This window comes from Solanum lycopersicum, chromosome 1 (assembly GCF_036512215.1).
Source record: "Solanum lycopersicum chromosome 1, SLM_r2.1".
In the NCBI taxonomy this organism is placed as follows: Eukaryota; Viridiplantae; Streptophyta; class Magnoliopsida; order Solanales; family Solanaceae; genus Solanum; species Solanum lycopersicum.
Window position 1 is genome coordinate 23,006,329 of NC_090800.1, and position 24,816 is coordinate 23,031,144.

A 24,816-nucleotide genomic window follows, 5' to 3' on the forward strand; every position below is an offset into this window, starting at 1 on the left:
CGAGAAAGTGCGGCTTACTTTACCACCAGAAACGTGACCTCGAATGGAAAGACGAAGATACAAAATGCAAATCATAAATTCAAACGCTAGACTAATATTCCTTTTATTTACCGATGTATTTAGTGAGTACCAAAATCTAATCTAGTTCTTTTTTATCATTGTAACAAATCTTCAACTAAAATACACAACTCCAAAAGTCTTCAATAACAATTTTTTTTGGAAAATTTTCTAGCCTCTGATAAATGCTCCAAATAGTTCCCCTCAAAAGAAATTCCTCTTATTCACAGAGAAGAAATGATGATCTTATAGAGAGAGGCTAGGGTTGGATATTTTTGGGGGGAAAGGGAAAAACGGAAATCTTCAACCTCAACTCAAATCCCCCCCCCCCCCAGGACGAAGAACAACTGTTGTACAAAGAAAAACTCTCTCTTTGCTCACAAATTTTAGCGACTCATTAACAAGAGCCATTCAATTTTGAGGCAAGGACATACACAACTTGATGTCGCAAAATCTGGATGAGGTAGGACGACCCGCAGGCTGCTAGTCGTACGAATTGATGGAGAAGTGTGAGGAAAACGATGAGAAATGGCAGAGAACGCCTCCGTCATCGTGAAAAAGGAGAAAACGACCTTACAAGGCTTCTTTCTCCTCTTCACTGATGAGAACAGAAGGTGGAGGGGGTCATTTTTGGGAATTTGGGTTGGGCTTCAATTAGGAGAGGAGCTGGGTATGTTTAGGAAATGATGGGCTGAAATGTTGAGGAGTTGGTTACTTGAATTGGAGTAAAAGGGCTGCGGAAAAATAAAGAAGACGACCTAATACTTCAATCAATTGAGTTGGTAAAAATTTTCTCATAAGATGAATTAATACAATTAACTAGCAAGCTTCTTAATTTTAACAAAATAAAATAATCGACATAATCATAAAACAATTAATTAAAAAGTGTAAACTAATTTAGCAAAGTATTAAACAAAAAATCAAATCCTTTTGAGACGATTCTCGAATAATTATGAAATATACAAGTTATATACATAATTATGCAAATCATATACTATCTAAAAATTATCAAAAGTGATATGATTAATTTAAAATAACTTTAAAGATTAATTTAGAATAACTTTAAAATCTTTCTACTTAATAAAAAAATCAAATTATTTAAATTATTTAAATTAAGAAGCTCGCTATCTAATTCTTAGCGGGAGTGTCAAAATTGGGTGTCAATAACTGTCCCTCATTATACTTAGATTGTTGTAAGAAATCTGAGAAAAATGAAATTGACCAAGCCAATTTCGACCGACCACATATGACAATTTGAAAAAAGAATTTGGTAAAGACTTTAGTAATTACAGCCGAACCTAGGAGATGGGTTTCCTACATATCTCAGGCTAAATGAGAATTCAGGCCACTTATAGTTCGATACGCTTGATTTAAAGCATGATTTCAAAAGAAGTCGAAAGCCACCTCAATGCCGAATTATGAAGGTACCGAAATGCTCGGGAATGGGATTCGAGAGCGAATGTTGGGATACAACCGAGTTCTCGACTTTGAGCTCGCCTACATATCCTTAGACCTTAGGAATTAGACTTATTTTAGTTCAACTCAATTGGTTAAAAAGGAAATCTATTATGCTAGATAACCTTTGGTTCTGGAAGAGTGACAAATAAAGTCGAGTATGAAAAAAAGGCGAACCTGTTAGTCATGAATGTGGTACACTTCACACACATAATTAAAAACTTACATGGACATAATTTCCAAAACTCTTGGCGCATTATCACTCAGTTTGGAAACTTGCATTCGGTAAATATCAAGATTTCAGGATGCGAGACCAAAACTGTCAAAAGCCATAGAAAAACCCACATGCCTTCTGATAGTGGTGCGGTTTGATTGTGGAGGAAGTCGCTCCTTTGCTCGCGCCCTAAGAGTTTGACACTCCTCTACAAACTATGTCCCAGTTTGTTGCTAAGAAAAGGTTCCACGTTGTGCTGCATACTTTTTGATGTCGTCCGCACCTGTGGTTTGTTTTTGGAAAATTCATCCTTACAGATGCTTTCGACAAAGGCTGAGATAATACTCGTTAGCATAAAAATGCAATTAAAATGGGAGACAATGTCTTTTACCGTGTTAACACTTAATTACTCTCCTCGATATTTGACTTCAACTCGATCGGTTTGACATAAATCAAATAAAGCTTATGTCTTCTCTTTGCAATATAATCTTTAATGTATTCTAGATTTGATGTAAACATTAAGGAAAGTTGATGCAGTGTGCTAGTATTTCTCTTGATGTCGTCTTGGATGCTCTTCTTGATGTTTATTTCTATCAAATTAAAAAAATGTAGTTGATGCCAATGGATAAATATATATCTTGAGATGCACGATTTTCTTTTCTGACAGTGCTTGATTTCTTGCAGGGCATGAATATATTTCCGCGATATATAAATTTTGTGAGGTAAAAAGTCTTCTCATGATGCATAACTTTCTGTAGAGGCATGAAATCTTCCTGCGATGTATATCTTTTGACGATGCATGAATATCTTCCTGCAATGCTTGGATATTAACTCGTGATGCATGAGTATAAACTCGCAATGCATGATCTTTCGTGATGCATGAATATTGACTCGTGATGCATGATCTTTCACGATGCATGAATATTAACTCGCAATGCATGGATCTTCCGCGATACATGAACATTGACTCGCGATGCATGAATATTGACTCGTGATGCATGTATCTTTCGCTATGCATGAACATTTACTCTCTATGCATGATCTTCCGCGGTGCATGAATATTGACTCATGATGCGTGATCTTAAATCTTGATGTCTTCCTTGGTACCAAATGAAGATAGTGCTTAAATCGAGCAACATAGTGATCTTCTGGGTGTCTTCAGGATTATAATATCATCTCAATTAAAAATAACGATATAATGATATTCTAGATAATGTATTGTCTTGATCGACATCAAAATAAATGACCCCCCCGGGTAGTGTATTGTCTTGATCGACAATAAAATAAATTACCCCTCCGAATAATGTATAATATCATATTTGAGATTATGATGCAAGTAACGTCCTTTATAGAAACGATAAATCTTTCCTGAGATTTTCGCTTAATTCAAACTCGAATCTAGCCGGGCGTTCTTTATTGACTTCATGTTGTTGGATGTGGACTGAATAAACCATTCATACAATAGTCTATGGTATAAGAAGTATAAAACAATTGATGTGTCTACAGTAACTCCGTTAAATTTTGGGAGAGCTTCTTCCTTCCTTGACTTTTCAACATTCATCGATCGGAGGATTTTGCTGACATAAAAGCAAAACTATAAACATGCACCCACAGAAAAATTATTAGATCTGAAACGGACTGATCCCTGTTGATTCTTCATTTGTCTACTCCTCATCCTGCTATCTCTAGTTGATCTTCCTGATCTCCTAACTCTTAATAGATAAGACAAAATACTATGCCAGAGCAAATGAAACATAAAAGGAAATTTTTTAAGAAAATAAAATTTCGAGAAGTAGTATTTTGAAAAGGTTCACGGCCAAGTGTAATTTCACATCAAGCTTAGCGAACTTCTTTGAGCTTGATGCTTGGAGGTATATCTGATTGTTCTCAGGAGAGTTTTCACAATCACTCTAGACTGTCGATAAACCTTTGCTGAAATTTTGAGGCCATCGTCAAAATTTCTGTCCCATTTACATGTCTCAAATTTATCTTTGACTATTGGTGAGCAAATCATGAAATTTTTGAGATCCTCTCAAAACTTCTGTCCCCGGTTGCAAATCTCGAAATATTTTTAGTCTCGGCTTGTTGGGGAAAAATCTTCTTCTCGAAGATTTTGAGTCCGCAAAATTCTGCCCCAGTTTTTATTGTAATGAGGAATAGAAATCTTATGGGAGATATGACCGAAACCTTGTGATGCATACATATCCCATTGAGGCAGGAATCAGGTCAAACATTGTTTCCCTCAAGGTTAACAACAATAAAAAATTTGACAAGAAACCGACCGAGGCCGACATAGGCCGCCTACGTATCTCATTCTTGAGAATTCAGGTTAGAAGTAGTTCATTTCAAAGAAATATAAAAGGGATAATGGGGTAACCGAGACCCACATGGGACGCCTACGTATCTCATTTTTGAGAATTCAGGTCAGACGTAATTCATTACAAAGAGGGAATATTTTTTTAGCAAAAGAAATACAAGCAAACATTATGATTACAAGTAAATAAAAAAAATGCAAACCGAAGCTTCACACATAGTATCTCTTGAAAACATATGAGTTGATTGGTTTCGGCCATGCGGTGTCATCCATCTCCGGCAGGACCAAAGCACCTCCGGATAATACCTTGTGAACCATGTAGAGTCCTTGCCAATTTGGTGCAAATTTTCCTCTATATTCGTCTTGATGAGGGAAAATGCGCTTAAGGACCAACTGACCAACTTCGAATGTTCTGGGTCTTACTCTCTTGTGAAAAGCACAAATCATTCTCCGTCGATACAACTTATCATGACAAACAACGACCATTCTCTTCTCATGAATCAAAGTTAACTGATCGATCCTCTTTTTAACCCATTTAGCGTTACTCAACTCAGCTTCTTGGATTATTCTCAATGACGATATCTCAACTTCAGCAGGTATGATTACCTCTATTCCATTTACAAGTAAGTATGGAGTAGATCCAGTCGTTGTTCTGACGTTCATTCGATAACCCAATAAAGAATATGGCAACATCTCATGCCAACCTAGTTGATTGTCCATCAATTTCCTCAGAATCTTCTTGATGTTCTTATTGGCGGCCTCTACATCTTCATTCATTTGGGGGCGATAAGTAGTTAAATTTCGGAGAGTAATCTTAAATTGCTTACATATATCTCTCATCAAGTGACTATTGAGATTCGCACCATTATCATTAATGATCGATTCTGGTACTCCAAACATGTTATCAGATTATTGCGAACAAAATCAGCTATAACTTTCTTGGTTATAGACTTGTATGAAAAGGCTTCCACCCACTTGGTGAAATAGTCAATCGAAACAAAAATAAATCTTTGTTCATTAGAAGCAGTTGGCTCTATTGGACAAATGACATCCATGACCTAAGCTCTAAACGGCCAAGGTGAACTCATAACATTAAGTTCGTAAGGTGGCACTCGAATCAAATCACCGTGAACTTGACATTAATGGCATTTTTGTACAAACTTACAACAATCATTCTCAATAGTCATCCAAAAATAACCGGATCGAAGGATCTTTCTTTCAAAAGTGAGTCCATTCATGTGCGAACCACAGACTCCGGCATGTATTTGTTCAATAGGTTTCGCAGCTTCAACAGCACCGACACATCTGAGAAGACCCAAATTTGGAGTCCTCCTATAAAGGACTTCTCCACTAAGAAAGAAATTAAAATCCATCAATGTATCGACTTCTTTTTGTAGGATGTAGCATCTTCAAGATAAATACCAGACTCTAAATACATTTTTTTATCAAAATACCAAGGCAAACCGTCTGGTTCTGCTTCAACATGTGAATAATGTACCGGATGTTGTTTCAACTCTATATCCAGAGGATCAATATAATCAGTATCTTGATGCTTAATCATAGAAGCGATGGCGGCGAGAGCATCAGCCAACTCATTCTGTATTCTGGGAGTATGTCTGAACTCGATCTTGCGAAATCTTTTGCACAATTTTTGTACATATTTTACATAAGGTATAATCTTCGGGTTCATCACGACACATTCTCCCTGAACCTAATAAATCAACAAATCTGATGTTTAGCTGCCATAGGATAATCAGCCATGTTGATTGTGCAATTAAATCGAAGCTTAGCTGCCATATGATAATGCTGACTAGATTCTTATACTAGGCTGACACTAGGACAAATACGACCCCTTTCACTTGATGATTTTTTGTTCCATCAAAGAATAATATCCAACCGGGATATTCTTCAGAAATATCTTCACCCGAAAATAACACTACTTCATCGTGAAAATAAGTCTTTAGCAGTTCATACTTATTCAACATGATTTTCTTTAAGATGATCAGCCAAGGCTTGTGCTTTTATCGCCTTCTGAGTCACGTACACAATATCAAACTCACTCAACAACATTTTCCATTTAGCTAACTTTTCGTTCAGTATCGCTTTCTAGAAAATATACTTCAATGGATCCATTCTGGAAATGAGATATGTAGTATAGGAAGACAAATAGTGTATGAAGACATGTAATGCCTTAACTTCTGAGCAAACCAAGTAAGAGCACAACATGTTCTCTCCAATAGAGTGTTACGAGACTCGTATGGAGTAAATTTCTTGATTATGTAATCTATATGTCTTTCCTTCTTTCCTGTCCCGTCGTGTTGGAAGAGTATGCATCCGAATGTGCTATGTGAGACAGACAAATACAACAACAAAGGACTCCCGTAGGAACTAATACTACTGCATTTGACAAATACTTCTTGGTAGCGTCGAAAGCAATCTGACACTCTTCAGTCCAGTTTGTTGGAGCGTCTATCTTCACCAGCTTGAATATTTGCTCACACACCACAGTTGATTGAGCTATGAATCGACTGATGGAGTTCAACCTTCCTAAGAAACTCATCACCTCTTTTCTCATCTTTGGTGGAGGTAACTCTTGAATTGCTTTAATCTTGGAAGGATCGAGCTCGATACCCCTTCTGCTTACAATAAATCCCAACAAATTTCCGGATGGAACTCCAAAAGTGCATTTGGCGGGATTTAACTTCAAGTTGTAACGACGCGAACGATCAAAAAATTTCCCTAGATGTGTCAAATGGTCCGAACTCTCGTGGGTCTTGATTATGATGTCATCTATGTACTCCTCAATCTCTTTATGAATAATATCATGAAATATAGTCGTCATATCCCTAATATAAGTCGCACCAACATTCTTGAGGCCAAATTGCATCACCCTGTAATGATATACACCTCATGCTGTAATAAAAGCTGTCTTTTGTACATCTTCCTCATCAATCAGAATCTCATGATAACCTGCGTAACAATCCACGAATGAATGCATTTAATGTTGAGATTTATATAGTCAACACAAATCTTGATTTTCCCGTCTTTCTTGGAAATCGGAACAACATTGGCCAACAAAGTCGGGTACTGCGTTACTTTGACTAATCCGGACTCGATATGCTTGGTGATCTCTTCGTTAATCTTTGGAATCAACTAGGGCTTGAATTTCCAAGCCTTCTGTTTCAACCAACTGAATCCTGGATCGATCGGCAACTTGTGAGACACCACATTGGTACTCAACCCTAACATGTCACTGACTTCCCAGACGAACACGAAAATGTATTCAGTGAGTAAATGAATCAGTCCCTTTCTTTGATACTTATTCAAGTGAACGCAAATTTTGACCTCTTTTGCACACTCTTTGTCTACCATATTTATAGTTTCAGTTTCTTCTAAATTTTGTTTATACTAATTTTCAAACTGTAGAAATTCTTCAGCAATATATTCTGGTACCTCAATTTCTATTTTCGTAACCATCAACCTCATCATCAAATGCCTTATTTTGTTCGTTCAACTCGTGACATGACATGACATTTGCATGTTTAAAACATACATTTCTTAAACCATAAAAAATTAAAGTTAGGAAAGCAAAGTATACAAGATTAGTAAATAAACAAATTTTAAAATAAAAGAGGCTTTCATTCAAATTGGAAAATATGGTGCAAACTTTGGCCATGGCATAGGGACGTGTTGCCCATTTAAACATCACGATGAGAAATTAACAATTCAAAGAGTTAAGAAAAATGCAAAATTGTGGGTCTCAGGCCTCTTCCTGACTACCACCAATTTAAATATGCATAGAACGATGCCTTTCTACCAAGGATTTTGGGGAATCAGGATGGGCGTGGCAGTCTAGTTCTGCAGCATCTCTCCTTGTTTAGCATCACGAAATCCTGTCAGCTCAACCTCTTCTTCAATGATAGCATCAATCTCTTCAAAAAGGCCACAGATTCCTTCCCCAAGGTACTCTTGCTCGGCATATTCACGGACTGGAAAGTATTGATATAAACGAAGGATTGTCTTGGCCAATGCTTGATCCTTCTTCTTCTTTGGCTTCTCATCATTATCTGTGGGGACGTACCCCCACCCATACCTTGCCTCTTTGACAGGAACTTGAATGGGCTCAACAATTCCTTTGGGATTCCTTCCTAACCCAAAAACCTGGTCCAAATAAGTTTTGCAACATCACAACAACAATCATCTTATACACAGAACACATGAGAGGTTGTGGGGCCAAATCTTCATAGGTGGCATTTACCAGCTCCAACGTGTAGAAATCAGTACCTCGAGACACTTCAATGATAATCGGCACCTGTCTGCCAGAATGACTAAGTTCGCTATGATTGATTATCTCTTCATTTTAAATGAGTTTCATCATCTGATGCAGTGTAGAAGGCAGAGCTCCGGCCATGTGAATAAAAAGCCTTCCTAGTAGAAGGTTGTAGCTTGTGTCAATGTCTAGGAAGTGAAACTATGCGTGAAATTTTTGTAGGGCAGAATTGGATAACCTGATATACGGCTGCTAAGGTATTTCTTTAAACCCCATCGAAGTCTCTCACGTTGACTTGATTTTGCTCAATTTTTCCCAAGTAAAACTTCAACCACTTTAGCGTCAACAATGGGAAGATGTTCAGACCATATCCTTCATCTACTAAGACGTGATTGACAACCTTTTTGTGATAAACGACAGTGATATATAGTGCCTTATTGTGGGACCTCTCTTAAAAAGGTAGCTCGTTGTCGCAAAAGTTGATTCGATGTCCTCGGATTAATTAGTTAATAATGGAGTCCACATTATCGCTGCTTGTACCGACGGACACATACGTATCATCAAAAGCCTTCATCAAGGACTATCTATGCAATTGAGAGCTCATCAGCAGGGCCCATATGGAAATATGGGCTGGTGTCTTCTTCAAATGCTTGACGATAGAGTAATCTTTTGGCTGCATTCTTCTCCAGAGTTCCTCTTCCTCACCCTCTCTTATTGGACTTTTAGCTTGATCCTTCTTTTGACCTCAGAGATCAAGCGCCTTATGAGTATAACATCTTCTGGATCGGGTTATGTCTTGTGCAGCAGCAGTCTCAATAACAAATTTGGGCTTGATAAGAGTTTTTTATGACACCAAGGCAACAGCCTTTGCGGGTGTTAGGATAACGAACTTTTTTTTCTCCTTGATGCTCAATTAGGCCACTGCCTTTTGTAGCTCTTCATGCACAACAAGAGTTATCACCTTAGTCCCACATTAATCATCCTCTGCCTGTATAATGTTGATATTGACGCCTCCATGATTCACAAAGGGTTGGTGTTGACATTAGGCACGGTTGTGTACCACCTCTTGGTCGATCAAATCTTTAATCTTATGCTTGAGGTTAATGCAGTCTTCAGTATCATGTCCAATACTGTTGTAATGATAAGCACACCTTTGATAAGATTCACCACATCTTGGCAAATATCATCCCCGAGCAATAAATTGCATTGCCAACCTTCTAATTTGGGCCCCACTAGGTGGATATATCCGGCTGTAACCAGTCGCTTGTATAACTTTGTTCTGCTTTCAGCGAGCGCAGGAACCTTTTGATAACTTTTGGTATTTGGACGGGGAGCTTGGCTTCTGGGATATGGATTTGTTTGGTAGTTTTGCGATGGAACTTGGTAATTTGGAGGGGGATTTTTGTATAGTGGAGCTTGGACTTGATAAACAGGAGGGGGCGCTTTGTAGCTCGACTGCACGTTATCACAGTTGGGAGCAACACCTTGATAATAAGGAGACTAAATTTGGTAAAGTGGAGGATAATTTTTGAATATGGGAGATGGATTTTGGTAAGTTGGAGGTGGATTTTTGTAAGTGGGGGATGGATTTTGGTAAATTGGAGGTTGATTATTTTTATGAATAGCCTGGTAAGAGTTTTGAGAAGGTCGAGAACGACCTTGGGAGTGGGAGTAAAAAAATCTTCTTGGGTTTATCTTGCCCTCATATGAGATAGCATCCACGTCTTCTCTCTTCTTTTTCAACAACCCTGAAGATCCAGACGAAGTGGCTACATGGGCTATCTTCCCTTATTTTAAACCAACCGCGATAGTCTCACCAATATTGACTATCTCGGCAAACTTTGCTTCAACGAGCAACATAATTCCATCATAATATTCGGGCTCTTACACTCGCATGAATATATCAATGATTTCTTTTTCAGACATGGGCAGTCTCACCTTTGCCGCTTTTTTTCTCCACCTATAGGCGAACTCCATGTAGCTTTCGGTTGATTTTTGCTTCATCTTCTCCAAAGAGTATCGATCAGGCACAATTTCTACTTTGTAAGTGAATCGATCGATAAAATTTTTGGCCAATGCATTCCAGCTAGGCCATTTCCTAGTTTCATGCGAGGTGAACCATTCAAAAGCTTCTCCGCACAGGCTTCGGCTGAAGAGCCACATCAATAGAGCTTCATCCCTACAAACTCGAACGAGATGGTCGCAGTAGGCTCTCAAATGAGCCATAGGGTTCCCCACTCCTCCGATAGTATCAAATTTTGGGATTTTGAACCTTTTTGGAAGGTCCAAATTTTGATGAATACATTAATCTTCATTACTAAGCCCGAAAATATCATGGACGCATTGGATCTCTTTCATGGATTTCTTGACTTATTCTTTTTCTTGGCCTTTCCCTCTTCCTTTGCCCTCCACTACTTTTATTGTTCCTCACAAAGGTCCATCATAGAATCGTGCACATCGTGCTCGATAGGGACAGAAATTTTAAAAGTGGTTCTTTTTTGTAAGGATTGAGCTACTAAGGGACTCTGGCATTTTGAGCGGTTTGATAATTTTTTGGGTACGTCTAAGGATTTGTATTCCGATTTAAGTGGTGGTGGGGTGTTTGGGGATTGCAAGTATTTTGGTTTTTGATGTTGCGATGATGAAGCAAATTGATGGTGGGTATTTTGAGGATGGGATTTCACTTAGGGGTAGTTGTTTTGACGAGGAGTTGGAGTTTGGTAGGATGCAAAAGCATGTTGTTGGGTAGTCAGATCTATAACCGAAAAATTTTGAGCATGTGCAGATGGGTGGTTTTGAGCTGGATCCATATTTGAAGAAGGGAAGTAGGTTAGAGGTATCCCATCAGTAGCATTAGCGGCAAAACCTGGCGAAGGCAGATCCTGTCTCCTTTGCATTTCTACCCTAATCTCTGCAATCTGTTGCATCAGCTGCAGAATCCACTCATTCTGATCCGCTGTTGTGGGTTGAGCCACCATAACATTGGTAAGAATTACTTCTTCATTACAATCTCCCATGATTGTTTTTCTTTTGTCTAAATCTCATTTACAGAAGGAATCTATGGGACCTTTTGATCTTGTGAAATAGGGATGATCTATCACCTTTAAATAGATAATGATCAATTTCATAGCACCTGAGAAGGAAAACAACACAAAGGCATATTTGTCAATTCATATTCATAATAAAAAATGCATAGTATCACACACAGAGCATATAAACACACAAGTTGCTTTGTTTGAGGATATCTTAAACTCGCAAGTAAGGACGGAAACACATTTTTGAACAAGCAGGAGTTTGCTTGTTTTAGATTTGACAGTATCTCAAAATGGCTAAATCACGTTTAGCTACAGTCTTTTTGCAGCTGCTCTTTGATGTCTATTGATCTGGTCATCGTATCTTCTTGTAACATAAAAGGGGAGAATGAAAAGTTTTTAAGATAGGGGCCGAGCCTGCGAAGGCTGCCTACATATCTCACAAGGAGAATTCAGGTCCAACGTAGTTCAAGAACTAAAGAAAATATTTTCATTCATTCATTCATTGCGATCACAAGGAAATTGAAAGGCAACAATAGAGCTTTTTAAAGATAAAATGATGATGACACGTTAGTCATTTTCCTTCTTGTTGCAGCATTAGTCTCCATCTTTCAGACGGCCTAGGAATGGAGGTTTGTAGACGATTTTCTTGTTGTCTTCTTCCCAGTCTCTCCAGGGTGAGCGTTATCGGGACCACTATTAGCTTTCTACTCGTAGATGGGGTATTTTTCGCGGACTCTCTGAAGTTTATCAATCATGTTGTTGGAAGGCTTTGTTCTTCTTCCTAGTGCGGCCATCCTTTATCTCATGGAGGCGAATTCTCCCATTTCCACTGTCATCTCCTAATCAAGTGACATGCGTTTAGCTAACACAGCAGAAATTTCCGATTCTATCCTCCACTCTCTCGCTTCTCTTTCTTGCACTTTCAACCGAAGCATGTCAAACTTCTCATGCAGGTCCTCTTTATCCATCTCAACATTTTTCTTTCTCTTCATCTGCGATGCAAGATTCTCATCCTCTGTCATGGTGGCTGCTTTGTACATCGCGGTTGCCAAGTCGACTCTGAGACCTTCCTCGTTTGCCTCTTGATTTCTCTAGTGATATGTTCGATCTTCTTTTGTAGTTCTTCTCCAGTGAGTTCCATCTGGATATTCTTACTTTTGTCCATAGCAGTGATTTTTTCCTTTCCTGAGACGGCATAGTAATGTTTACGATTTGGAGATGAGATGTGTCTTTTGAGTGAGAAACTTAAGACTCTGAAAGTTTTGGTCGGATATTTGTGATAGTGACTTCTGTATATTTCTTCTGGAAATTTTTATAAAGGAGTGGATTTCTGATATCCTAATTCATAGCAACATAGAACATAAGTTGATAAAAACACATACATCGCGTCTTAATCATACATGTTACCCTTTGTTCCAAGGGTATGCCTAGCGATCTGAATGATGTATTGCATCATTTAAACAAATTATTGTATCCCTAAAAAAATAAACTTCACTAAAAATCATATCGTTCGTTACATAATTTAAATAAAAAGGGGTACATTTTAGGGAGGGGGATATAATGCGAATACAGATAGAAAATAATCCCAAGCAGGTTAGTTAGAAGATTGACGGCTCGGTTCCTCTTCTGGCCTTTTCTACTTCTTAGTGGATGATGCACTTGCTTGTGAACACGTACGGCTCAGTGAACACAACTTAAGAAGATGTTGGTGCGACTTGTAGAGCATTCACCTGTTCATCCAGGGTTGCGTCCAAATGCATCAAACAAGCCCTTGTATCAGCTAGCTCTTGTGACGTCACAACTAAAACCCTCTGACTTTCTAACTCTCGAAATTGGTACTCTTGCTCTCTTTGTTGAAATTCTTGGCCTTTTTTCTGAAATTCTTGCTCCCTTTGCTGAAATTCTTGCTCCCTTCGATCCCATTCTTGTCGAAGATTGTATGCACAGATATAAAGCCCTGTATGTACGTCTTTAATTTCTCGATGTGTGCATGGTGTTGGGTTCATTACACCATGCAGATCATTCTGCAACCATGTCTTGTATTCGTTGACATATCCAGCTTCCTATCTATTTTCAGCCATATCCCATTTCATGTTGACTCGTCCAGCCCATTATTGGAGGATGATGTTAGCGAAAGGTATATTGCCACTCCCATTGTAATCGACAACAAAAGAGATAGCATCCCCTTGGACCGGTGTGATTTGTGTTCTACCAAACTGTCGCATCACTCTTTTTAGGTTGTAGGGTCTCAATCCTCTGATGCCAGGAAGGACTAAAAATGGAAGTTTGACCCCCTGTGCCGCTATCCTCTCAGATTTGAAGTTTGGTAACATCCACTGTATATCTCCTTCTCTCAAATCACAAAATATTGTTGCCCACGCATTCGTGGTGGTATGAATTAGGAATCAGCAGATGCTTAGATAGGATTCATAATTATCGAGAGGGATCATCTTGCTCGATTTGGCCATTCTTGTGGTTGTGTAATGTTCTTTTTATAGAGATGCTCAATCATCCACCATTGAAGTAGAATTTTCAAACTTTGAAAAATGAGAATCCATTCATACACAAACATAAATATTGATAAATGTCAGCTAAAATGACCGGGGCCAAACTACAATACTTTTTTCTTCTTGTTTTCTACCGATTCTTCTGAACATGGCGTCCACTACGATCACCACCCGGATGTCGCTTTACTTTCCTTCATTTTTACGGAACACTATAGTTCCTAAAAGGCATGCGGAGAAAGCAAGAGTCTGAGTTTGCCTCAAGCTACTGTGATTGTGGAATTCATTTGGAAATAGTTTGAAATAGTTGTCGTGCGCCCATCTCTCAAAAAATCTCATTAGTGGTATATCGTGGGTTTCCAACCAGTTTGCATTTACCAGTAACAACATGTTCTTCAATTCTTCACTACTTGGCCTATCTGGCAGAAGGATGTGATGATTGGGACATTTTTTCCTCTTGCCACTTGTCCCGATAGAGTCCAGACAATCCTTAATTTCCTCTAGTCTGGGTGTTATTTTGACATATCCAAATCAAAAAACCATCTTCTTATCATCCCAGAACCGAGTGATAACCTTGATAAACGTGGGTAAAACCTAGAAATCCATAATTGACGGTAAGTTACCCAGGTAAATCTAGATTTCTCTCTTTTGACAGTCTTTGAGGTTGCCCCACCATACGCGGAGAATGTCTGGCGTATTGGTGACCATGTTGAAATTGAGGAGCTGACTCGACATCTACAAAAACATAAAATTAGTTAATTGCGAGCCCTCATGACACAATAAACATTTAAGGGCACAATACATCCTTCAAATTTAACACGCAAATATGGTCGTCGTATCGAGTAGTAGGTTCTTTGGACTCAAGGCGATCTTTCTAATAGCCCCAACACTCCTTAGGTGTTGGTTCGTCTTGGGCCAATGCACTATTTTACTAGATAAGGTTTCTCTCTATCTTAGTTTAGCTAGGAGTGTGTTGTATTTAATGTGGAAAAGGTAACCCAAGACGACTACTTGAGTTGGGACAGTTAACGATCGTTGACTATAAAGTAGCCAACTACACTCGTCAGGATTCCCCGAGAAAATTTTTTGTTTGATAAACGACTGCGAACCCGCATAATCGTCCTTTAGTGAAAATGAAAATAACTATCGTTTGACAGAAGATGTTATGCCATGAATGCAACAGTTGCTATAAAGTGATAAATAAACCAATAAGCATTTAATATTCACATAGTCAAACATGTTACTTTTAAGGTTAGAATCCTCCGATTCCCAGCAGAGTCGTCATTTCTATTTTATTAGGAAAGGAAAAAATATTTGTTTTAAAGAATTTTCGACCTTTTCAGAGTTGCCACTTAATTTGAGAAAAATTAAGAAAACTTTGTTTTCTAAAATACATTAAAAAAATCATTTGAAAACATTTAAAGGGATTTGTGGATTCCTATTTAAATTTTAGGAAGGTGTTAAGCACCTAAAATATCCACTTAATGAGGTTATCCAACAACTAAATTGGTTTGACTAAGTGATCTAACTTAGTTTTGAGATTAAATTTGCTTAGAATTGCTTCCAAAGTTGTACATTAACCTATCATCTAAGTAAGTTATTTGATTCGCAAACTTTTAATTTTTTACGTGTATTTTTACTTATTTGATTCAATTACCTATTTGATTTGAAAACTTTTAATTTTTTACGTGTGTTTACATATTTGATTCAATTGAGTAGATAAAACAAAGAGGCATCTTATGGGAATTTGGATTCTTTACCTTAAGACTAGCGACAATTAAACAAGTAACTAAGAAAATAAAGAGAGAGAAAGTGAGAGAGAGAGGGAGAGAGAGATAGTTGAGTCCAAATTGGTTTCTGTCCACCCGGACCGGTATTTGGACCTATTCGTATTGTACCTGTCCTAACTAATATTACGATAGTAAATACATTAAAAAAGACAACAAGGGCTTAGGCCCAAAAAGAATCAAATACAACAAAATGATAAAAATGAATCAAAACGTGGCCCTTTCGGCCCAAATTCTTCAACTCTCCCATTGGCTTCGTATTCTTCGATCTTTGAGGACCTGTTAATTAATTTTGTTGGCTTTAGTCAAGTAAGACAAAATGCATTTGGGCTTTTATGGCCCACCCAGATTTTGAGGGGAAAGTGAAGTCCAAAAGGATCGAACGATATCACGTGCAACAGATAATGACAACAGTTAGCAAACCAAAAAAAAATAGATAACATTTTTTCTAAGATAAAATAATTTTGCAGCTCTTAAGTTAATGCAGTAGCTAAAAACTTTTGGTCTTGCAAATGAAATCTGATGAAACTTGCTTAGTTAGTTAATTAGCTTAAGTAATTAGTTAGTTACTAATTAGCTAGTTAGTTAAAGTTAGTTGTAGTTAGTTAAAGTTAGTTAGAAGTCACATTTTCTACATTTTGATAGTTTGTTAAATCTGTTAGTTTGTTGTTCATTGTTGTGTATGTATACACACACATTACATTGATCAAAACAAGTAAATAGATTCCAAAGGAGCTTCTTCTCCTTCTTCTTCGTTTGTTGGCTCAACCTCCATTAATGGAGGAATGAGATTTTCCCAGCTTACATGCTGGTTTTTTCATGGTATCAGAGCCTGGTTGCTCACACTAGATCTCTTGATCTAGCTGTTAATCAAATCATTGATATCTCTTGTTCAAGACGATTTTTTGGTTAGACCTCTTTGTTTTTGTTTGCCTGCTTCTACTAATTCATCAGCTTCCATTTGGTACATTCTGTTTCTGTATAGCTTCCATGGGTGACACTTCAACTGATGTGAACAACAACAACTCTTTGAAATGACCAGATTTCAATAGTCCTTTCTATCTACATCCATCTGAGAATGCTGCTTCTACTTTACTTCCTGTGGTGTTTGATGGAACTAGCTATAGATCATGGAGACGAGCAGTTCTTAGAGCTTTATCTGTCAAGAACAAGACTGGATTCATTAACGGCAAGATAGTGAATCCAAGCTTTACAGATCCTTCATTCATGCAGTGGGAAAGATGTGATGATATGGTGACATCTTGGATCCTAAATTCCCTCTCCCCAGAGTTGCGAGATAGCCTACAGTATGTGAATAATGCTAAGGAATTGTGGGAGGAATTGGAGGATCGATATGATCAGACTAATGGATGCAAATTGTTTCAATTGCAGAAGGAAATAAATGATTTGGTACAAGGTACTTTAGATGTCACTGGTTACTATACGAAAATGAAGAAACTATGGGAGGAGATGAGTACAATTGATGTGAACTCACAGTGTAGCTGTGTGTGTACTTGTGGAGGAAAGGTGAAAATGTATAAGGCTGAGCAAGATACAAGGCTCATACACTTTCTAATGGGGCTAAATGAAATGTATACTGCTGTGCGAGGGAACATTCTTATGATGTCCATTTTGCCTACAATGGCACAAGCATTTGCTATTCTATCACAGGAAGAAAGGCAAAGGGAAATGAAGCCTATAAACCATATGGTTTTGGAGTCTACCTCACTAAATGCCTCTGTGTCATCTCAAAATAATGCAACTAATAATGCAAATAATTCTAGTTCTTACAGAGGGAATACATGTAGGGGTAATGGGAACTATAACAGCACTGCTTACAACAACCATAATGCTTTTAGAGGGAGTCCTAATACTGGAAATAGATCAAACATATTTTGTGAATATTGCAAACGATCTGTACATGTCAAAGACAGGTGCTACAAACTCCATGGCTATCCAACTAATACAAAAAATCCAAGAGGAAGAGGCAAAGGATCTGCAGCAAATGTACACACTTCTGAATGTGATAGTAGTCAATGTGAAGAGAATTTTGAGCAGGGAAAACAAGTACCAGTGAATCTGTCAAAGGGTCAATATGAACAATTACTCAATCTACTTGGAACCTTGCATGTTGGGAATGAATCTGATTACTCAAACAATGTGTCAAGTGGAGCTGCAAGCCTAGCAGGTATACTTGCTTGCCACTCTTCACTAAGTAAGATAGGTGATTTGTCATGTAAGTGTAATAAATTGACTGCTAGCTCTTGGATCTTTGATTCAAGGGCATCTCATCATATGACCTTCACAAAAGACAATCTCACAAACCTTAAGACTCTACCCTATCCTTTCCTAATCACCTTACCAAATAGATACAAAGTTAAAGTGACTGAAATTGGTGATGTGTGTTTGAATTCAACATTAATTCTGTATAAAGTGTTGTACATACCTAGCTTCAAGTTCAACTTAATATCAGTTTATTGTTTAGCTAATCAGCTCAAAGAAGTAGTCAGTTTTAACAATGGTTTTTGCTTACTGCAGGGCCCTTCTCTGAAGTGCCCTCTGGCACTTGGTAAGGCAAACAATGGTTTGTATTTCTTTTGTCCAAAGTGTCACATTGTATCTGCAAATGATAATCCTGCTTCTCATCAAAGGTGTCAATCTGTTTCTCTTCTTAACTACTGTAAAAGGTCTTCATTACCATGTATAAAACCTTCTCATACTATCAATAAAGAAGCCTGTTCTATTGATCATTTCTCAAGTTCAGCTGCTAATCTTTCTGTCAGTCAAGACAATGAATTCTTGTGGCATGCTAGATTAGGACATGTACCCTTTGTAAAGATGAAAAATATATCTACTATCCCATTAAAATTTTCCAACAAGAAGCTTTTCACATGCACAATTTGTCCAATGGCTAGACAAACTAGAATGCCATTTCCAGAAAGTGACTGCAACTAGTTCAATATTTGAACTATTACATGTTGATTTATGGGGACCTTATAATGTACAAACACATTATGGATATCACTACTTCTTAACTATGGTAGATGACTACAGTAGAGCTACTTGGACACAGCTTCTTAGGTGTAAAAGTAATGCTCTACATACTATAAAAGCTTTCATATCTCTAATAGAAAATCAATTTCATACTAGATTGAAAATCATCAGGTCTGATAATAGTTTAGAATTCTCAAGTTCTGAGGCAACATGCTTCTTCCAAGAGAAAGGCATAATATATCAGAAAACATGTCCTTACACACCACAACAAAATGGAGTAGTAGAAAGGAAACACAAATACCTTCTTGAGACAGCAAGGGCACTATTATTTCAATCAAAAATGCCTATGAGATATTTGGGAGAATGTGTACTGACTGCCACTTATTTGATTAATAGATTGCCTACTAAACTACTTCAAGGAAAATCTCCATATGAAATGTTATATCAAAAGAAACCAGTCTATTCACATCTTAGAAATTTTGGATGCATTTCTTTTCCAACTACTTTAAAGATTCATAAGGACAAATTTGAACCAAGGGTTGTGCCTCACATTTTCATTGGATATCCTTTTAATACAAAAAGGTACAAGGTTCTAAATTTGGCTACCAAGAGAATTCATGTGTCTAGAGATGTTCTTTTCTATGAAACTGTTCTTCCTTTTGTTATTGCTCCTACTGGTTCCAGTTTTAATTCTGTATTACATCTAATTGTTCATTATTCTGATAAGTTGCCTTGCATGTCTAGTAAAACAACTACTTCTGTTAATGATGAAATGTTGAATTGCCACACACTGGATGAAGTCACTTTTGATCAAGATTTTACACCTGAAAATACACCTTCAACTGAGCCTACAATATCTTCTATTGAACCAAATCTACCTGTTCTTACACCTACAAATGAATACACAGCATCTCCTATAGAACCAAATGTGCCTGTCCTTAATAGTGCATCCCTTACACCTAGAAGAACAACAAGATCTTGTCATCCTCTAAGGTATTTAAAACACTAAACCTATTAATTACCTAAGATACAATCCTCTTCACCTATAAATAATACTACCGATTCTCAGTAGTCACTAACCTCATTCACAAATCACCCTAATCATGTCTGTTTCTCCACACTTTGTTCTGAGAGTCAGCAGTTAATTCATAATTTTTCACATGATATTGAACCCACATCTTATGAAGAGGCAATCCTGAATCCAGCCTGGCAAGCAGTAATGAAAGAAGAATTTGATGCATTGTATGCTAATAACACTTGGGAACTAGTAAAGATGCCAAAGGAAAAGAATGCTATTGGATGTAAATGGGTGTATAAGATCAAGCATAAGGCAGATGGGAGCATAGAGAGGTACAAGGCTAGATTAGTGGTGAAGGCATACACTCAACAAGATGGGATAGACTACAATGAAACTTTCTCACCTGTGGTAAAAATGACTACAGTCAGAACACTCATTTCATTGGCAGTTAAGAAAGGTTGGGACTTGTATCAGTTGGATTTTAATAATGCCTTCCTACATGGTGACTTGAATGAAGAGGTGTATATGGCTTTACCCCCAGGACTAGTAATGGATAGTAATGACATGGTTTGCAAGTTAAAGAAGTCTCTATATGGCTTAAAATAAGCTAGTAGACAATGGTATGAGAAGCTGGCCACCAGCCTTTGTTCAAAAGGTTACATTCATTCAGACAGTGATTACTCACTGTTTTACAAGAAAGATGGCAAATCTTTGGTGTTTGTGGCTGTATATGTTGATGATATCATCTTAACTGGCACTGATATAAAGGAGATTGAGTCCTTGAAGTTCTTCTTGCATGAGAAATTCAGAATAAAGGACTTAGGCAGATTACATTATTTTCTTGGATTAGAGATATTGTAAAAGCAGCATGGTGTTCTCATTTCACAAAGAAAGTTCACTCTTGATCTTTTGAAGGAATTTGATTCTATGCATTACAAGTCTACCACTTCACCTTTGGATCCTACTGAAAAACTAAGGCTCACAGAAGGAAAACTACTATCAGATCCTACTTACTACAGAAAGCTAGTGGGAAAGCTTAATTTTCTTGCTAATACAAGGATGGATATAGCATACAGTGTCCAGCATCTTAGCCAATTCATGCAATCTCCTAGAGAGCCTCATCTAAAGGCAGCTTATAATGTTCTCAGGTACCTACAACATGATCCTACTTTGGGAGTTTTTATCAATAATAAGCCTGATGTCACCATTAGTGCTTATTGTGATTCAGATTGGGCCTTTTGTCCTGATTCAAGGAAGTCTGTGAGTGGTTATTTGGTTCTCATGGGAGATAGTCCTATCAGCTGGAAATCTAAGAAGCAACCCACAGTGTCACTATCATCAGCAGAAGCAGAATACAGAGCGATACGACAAGTGGTAGGAGAAGTAGTGTGGCTGGAAAGGTTACTTGGTGAACTCTCAATGACAGTGTCCTTACCAATACATGTATTTTGTGACAGCCAAGCAGCAGTACACATTGCTAGGAATCCAGTATTTCATGAACGAACCAAGCACATAGAAGTTGATTGCAATTTCGTCAGGACAAAACTACAAGAAGGACTGATTATACTCCAATACATTCCAACAGATTCTCAGCTAGCTGATGTCTTTACTAAAGCTTTAACTGGGGTCAAACACACTACTTTGTTGAGCAAGTTGTCTGTAAGTAGCTTACTTCCAACTTGAGGAGGGGTGATGAAACTTGCCTAGTTAGTTAATTAGCTTAAGTAATTAGTTAGTTACTAATTAGCTAGTTAGTTAAAGTTAGTTGTAGTTAGTTAAAGTTAGTTAGAAGTCACATTTTCTACATTTTGATAGTTTGTTAAATCTGTTTGTTTGTTGTTCATTGTTGTGTATATATACACACACATTGCATTGATCAAAACAAGTAAATAGATTCCAAAAGAGCTTCTTCTCCTTCTTCTTCATTTGCTGCTGTTGGCTTAACCTCCATTAATAGAGGAATGAGATTTTACCAGCTTACATGCTGGTTTTGTCAAAATCTAACAAATAACAAGTTAAATGCATGCATTAAAGTGTGCTAACAAATGATGTCATCTGTAGTCGTATTCAATAATGCTAAGATAAAAATTTGTTTCCCTTACACAACAGATAAATACTGCTTCCTATTAGAGAACCCCACCACAAAATGATGAACAAACATCAAACAAATTCAACACATAATAGGACAACTGAACGAATGGGAGGTATGGAAACTAATAAAGTAAACTAAGGATAAATATGTAAAAAAAATCTAGCTTAAAAAAACAAAAGAAAAGAAAAAAGAAAGCACTGGTTGGAGTAAAAAGCGAATGGAGACATATTGTATTCCTTATGCACGAAGGGAACATGATGATACCAAAACATTCCTCAACGATAGAGGAGATCTTTTACTTCTGAATGAGGACATCATCAGGGAGCTTGAAAAATCAAGACACATAGAGAAAACAGAGGACACAAATATTTTTCATTTAAACAAGGAATATCGTTCAACAAAGATACAACTTCTCAAGAAAATAACTAAAATCATACTTTGAGAAAGAGAGGACTACATCAGTAGATAATGCATAAAATGAGACATCAACACAAAACAACTAAATATAAAGGAACTACAGATTCTTGAAAAGCTATGAACATCACAGTGGGTTTAATATATATAAAAAACAACAAAACCCCTAAAGATCTAAGACCACCTAGCCTTAAGCATTGAAATAAAAAAATTCAAACATGAGAATCGAACTAATGATAAGCCAACACTGTTCAAACCTCCTTAGCCAACCAACTGGGAAAAAATAAAACATAACAAAAGGGCACACACTTTGAAATTCGAATCAAAGAAAGAACCACTCTTATTCACAGGGATTCTAATAACAAATAACATAACGAAGACATGAAACAATTGAGAGAAAGTAACCCCGAGATAAACGAGACAGCACAACCAACGCGAAATGAACAATTAATCAACTTGGAATAAACAACTCCCTACTTATTTTACTCGCTTGAAATTAATCGAGATAGATAGACATGGAAATCATCAAAGATTAACTATTATCACACTTACAGCCGAAATTGCCAGAGTACACACTGACATTAAAGACATTAACAAGAAAAACAATATGCTCAAGATGAAAAAAAATTAAACAAAAACATTTCGGCAAAAATGAGCAAGAACATCAACATGAATAAATTACATAGAGACCATCACTAGGTCATAGTCAAGAAAAGAAAAAAAATCAATCTTTCCTAAAGTCTGGACCTACGACAAACTCACAATGACCAAGACACATACAACACATACATGAAATGTAGAGAAAAGGAGCGAAAGTGAAGTTCACCTTTAGAAGTGCAGAGAAACGAGACAACGAGCAAGGGAGGCTAACTTCACTACAAGAAATGTGACCTCGAACGAAAGACGAAGATACAGATGCAAAGCTTAAATCCAAACGCCGGACTACTATTCATTCTACTTGCCGATGTATCTGGTGAGTACAAAAATCTAATCTAGTTCTTTTCTATGTTTGTTAACAAATCTTCAACTAAATTCCACAACTCCAAAAGTCTTCAATAACTCTTTGTTTTTCGAAACTTTTTCTAGCCTCCGATAAATTCCCCAAAATATTTCCCCTCAAAACAAAAAATTCCTCCTATACACAGAGAAGAAAAGATTATCTTATAGAGGGAGGCAAGGGTTGGATTTTTTTTGGGGAAAAGGGAAAAACGGGAATCTTCAATCTCAATTAAAAATCCCCCCCCCTCCCCGCTTCCAGGACGAAGAACAACTGCTGTAACAAGAAAAACTCTCTCTTTGTTCACAAATTTTAACATCTCATTTATTAGAGCCTTTCAATTTCGAGGCAAGGGCATAAGCAGCTTGAGATCGCAACATCTGGACGAGGAAGGACGACCGGATGGCTGCTAGTGTATTAATTGTTGGAGAAGTTTGAGGAAAACGACGAGAAATGGCAGAGCACGCTGCTGCCATCGTGAAGAAGGAGAAAACGCCCTTGCCAAACTTATTTCTCCTTTTCACTGATGAGAAAAGAGGGTGGACCGGGTCATTTTTGGAAATTTGGGCTAGGCTTCAATTAGGAGAGGTGTTGGGTATGTTTAGGAAATGATGGGCTGAAATGTTGAGGAGTTGGTTACTTGAATTGGAGAAAAAAGGTTGCGGAAAAAATCAAGAAAAGGGCCCAACTTCAATCAATTGAGTTGGTAAAAATTTCCTCATAAGACGAATTGATACAATTAACTAGCAAGCTTCCTAATTTTGAGAAAATAAAATAATCGGCGTAATTATAAAATAATTAATTGAAAAGTGTAAACTAATTTAGCAAAGTATTAAACAAAAAATAAAATCCTTTTGAGACGATTTTCAATAATCATGAAATATACTAGTTATATACAAAATTATGCAAATCATAAACTATCTATAAAATTTCAAAAGCAATATGATTAATTTAGAATAAATTGAATATCTTTTCTACTTAATAAAAATCAATTGTTTCAAATTGTTTAAATTGAGAAGTTCGCTATCTAATTCTTATCGGGAGGGTGAAAATTGGATGTCAACAGGTTTTATATCCTATTTTGTTCCAATGGAGATCAAGCAAACCAAATGTGAACTGTTCATTTGCTAGAAGAAATATGCAAAAGAAATTTTGACGAAATTTCAAATGGAGGAATGCAATTCGATGCGCACGCAGATGAATAAAAAAGAGAAGCTTTGTATAGAATATGGAGCCAACAAAGTTGATGAAGGTTATTATAGAATCGTGATTGGATGCTTAATGTATCTCACTGCAACTAGGCCTGACATTTTATTTGTTGTAAGTCTCTTATCTTTTTTGATGCAATGTGCAAGTTAAATGCATTTAAGAGCAGCAAAATGAATGTTAAGATATATCAAAGGTACTTTATACTATGGTGTAAAGTTTGAGAAGTGTCGAAGCTTCAAGTTACTTGTTGCAAAATCAACTACAAAAGTTGAATTCGTAGCAGCAACAGGAGCTGTAAATCAAGTCTTATAGTTTAGAAAGATCATATATGATTACATTTGGAATAGAAGTAAAGTACTATCATTATTGTCGTTAACCTATAGGCAGCTATTGCAATCTCAAACCATCCGGTGTTTCACAAGAAGACCAAGCATTTCAACATAAAGTTCTATTTCC

The 24,816-nt window shown here is 37.1% G+C and overlaps 1 protein-coding gene and 1 long non-coding RNA gene across 2 annotated transcripts; both read right to left on the reverse strand.

Moving 5' to 3' along the window:
• Window positions 1–4,250: 4,250 nt before the first annotated feature.
• LOC138341724 (uncharacterized) lies at window positions 4,251–6,882 on the reverse strand. Its single transcript, XM_069293356.1, has 3 exons — window positions 6,439–6,882; window positions 5,505–5,751; window positions 4,251–4,924 (listed from the first exon to the last, which is right to left on the reverse strand). The coding sequence occupies exons 1-3, from the start codon at window positions 6,880–6,882 to the stop codon at window positions 4,251–4,253; spliced, it is 1,365 nt and encodes a 454-aa protein (XP_069149457.1).
• An 8,780-nt stretch (window positions 6,883–15,662) lies between these two features.
• On the reverse strand, window positions 15,663–23,889 carry LOC138348306 (uncharacterized). The gene is made up of 2 exons (XR_011220745.1): window positions 22,981–23,889; window positions 15,663–15,915 (listed from the first exon to the last, which is right to left on the reverse strand). It is a non-coding gene; the product is annotated as an uncharacterized lncRNA (long non-coding RNA).
• Between the last annotated feature and the right edge of the window lie 927 nt (window positions 23,890–24,816).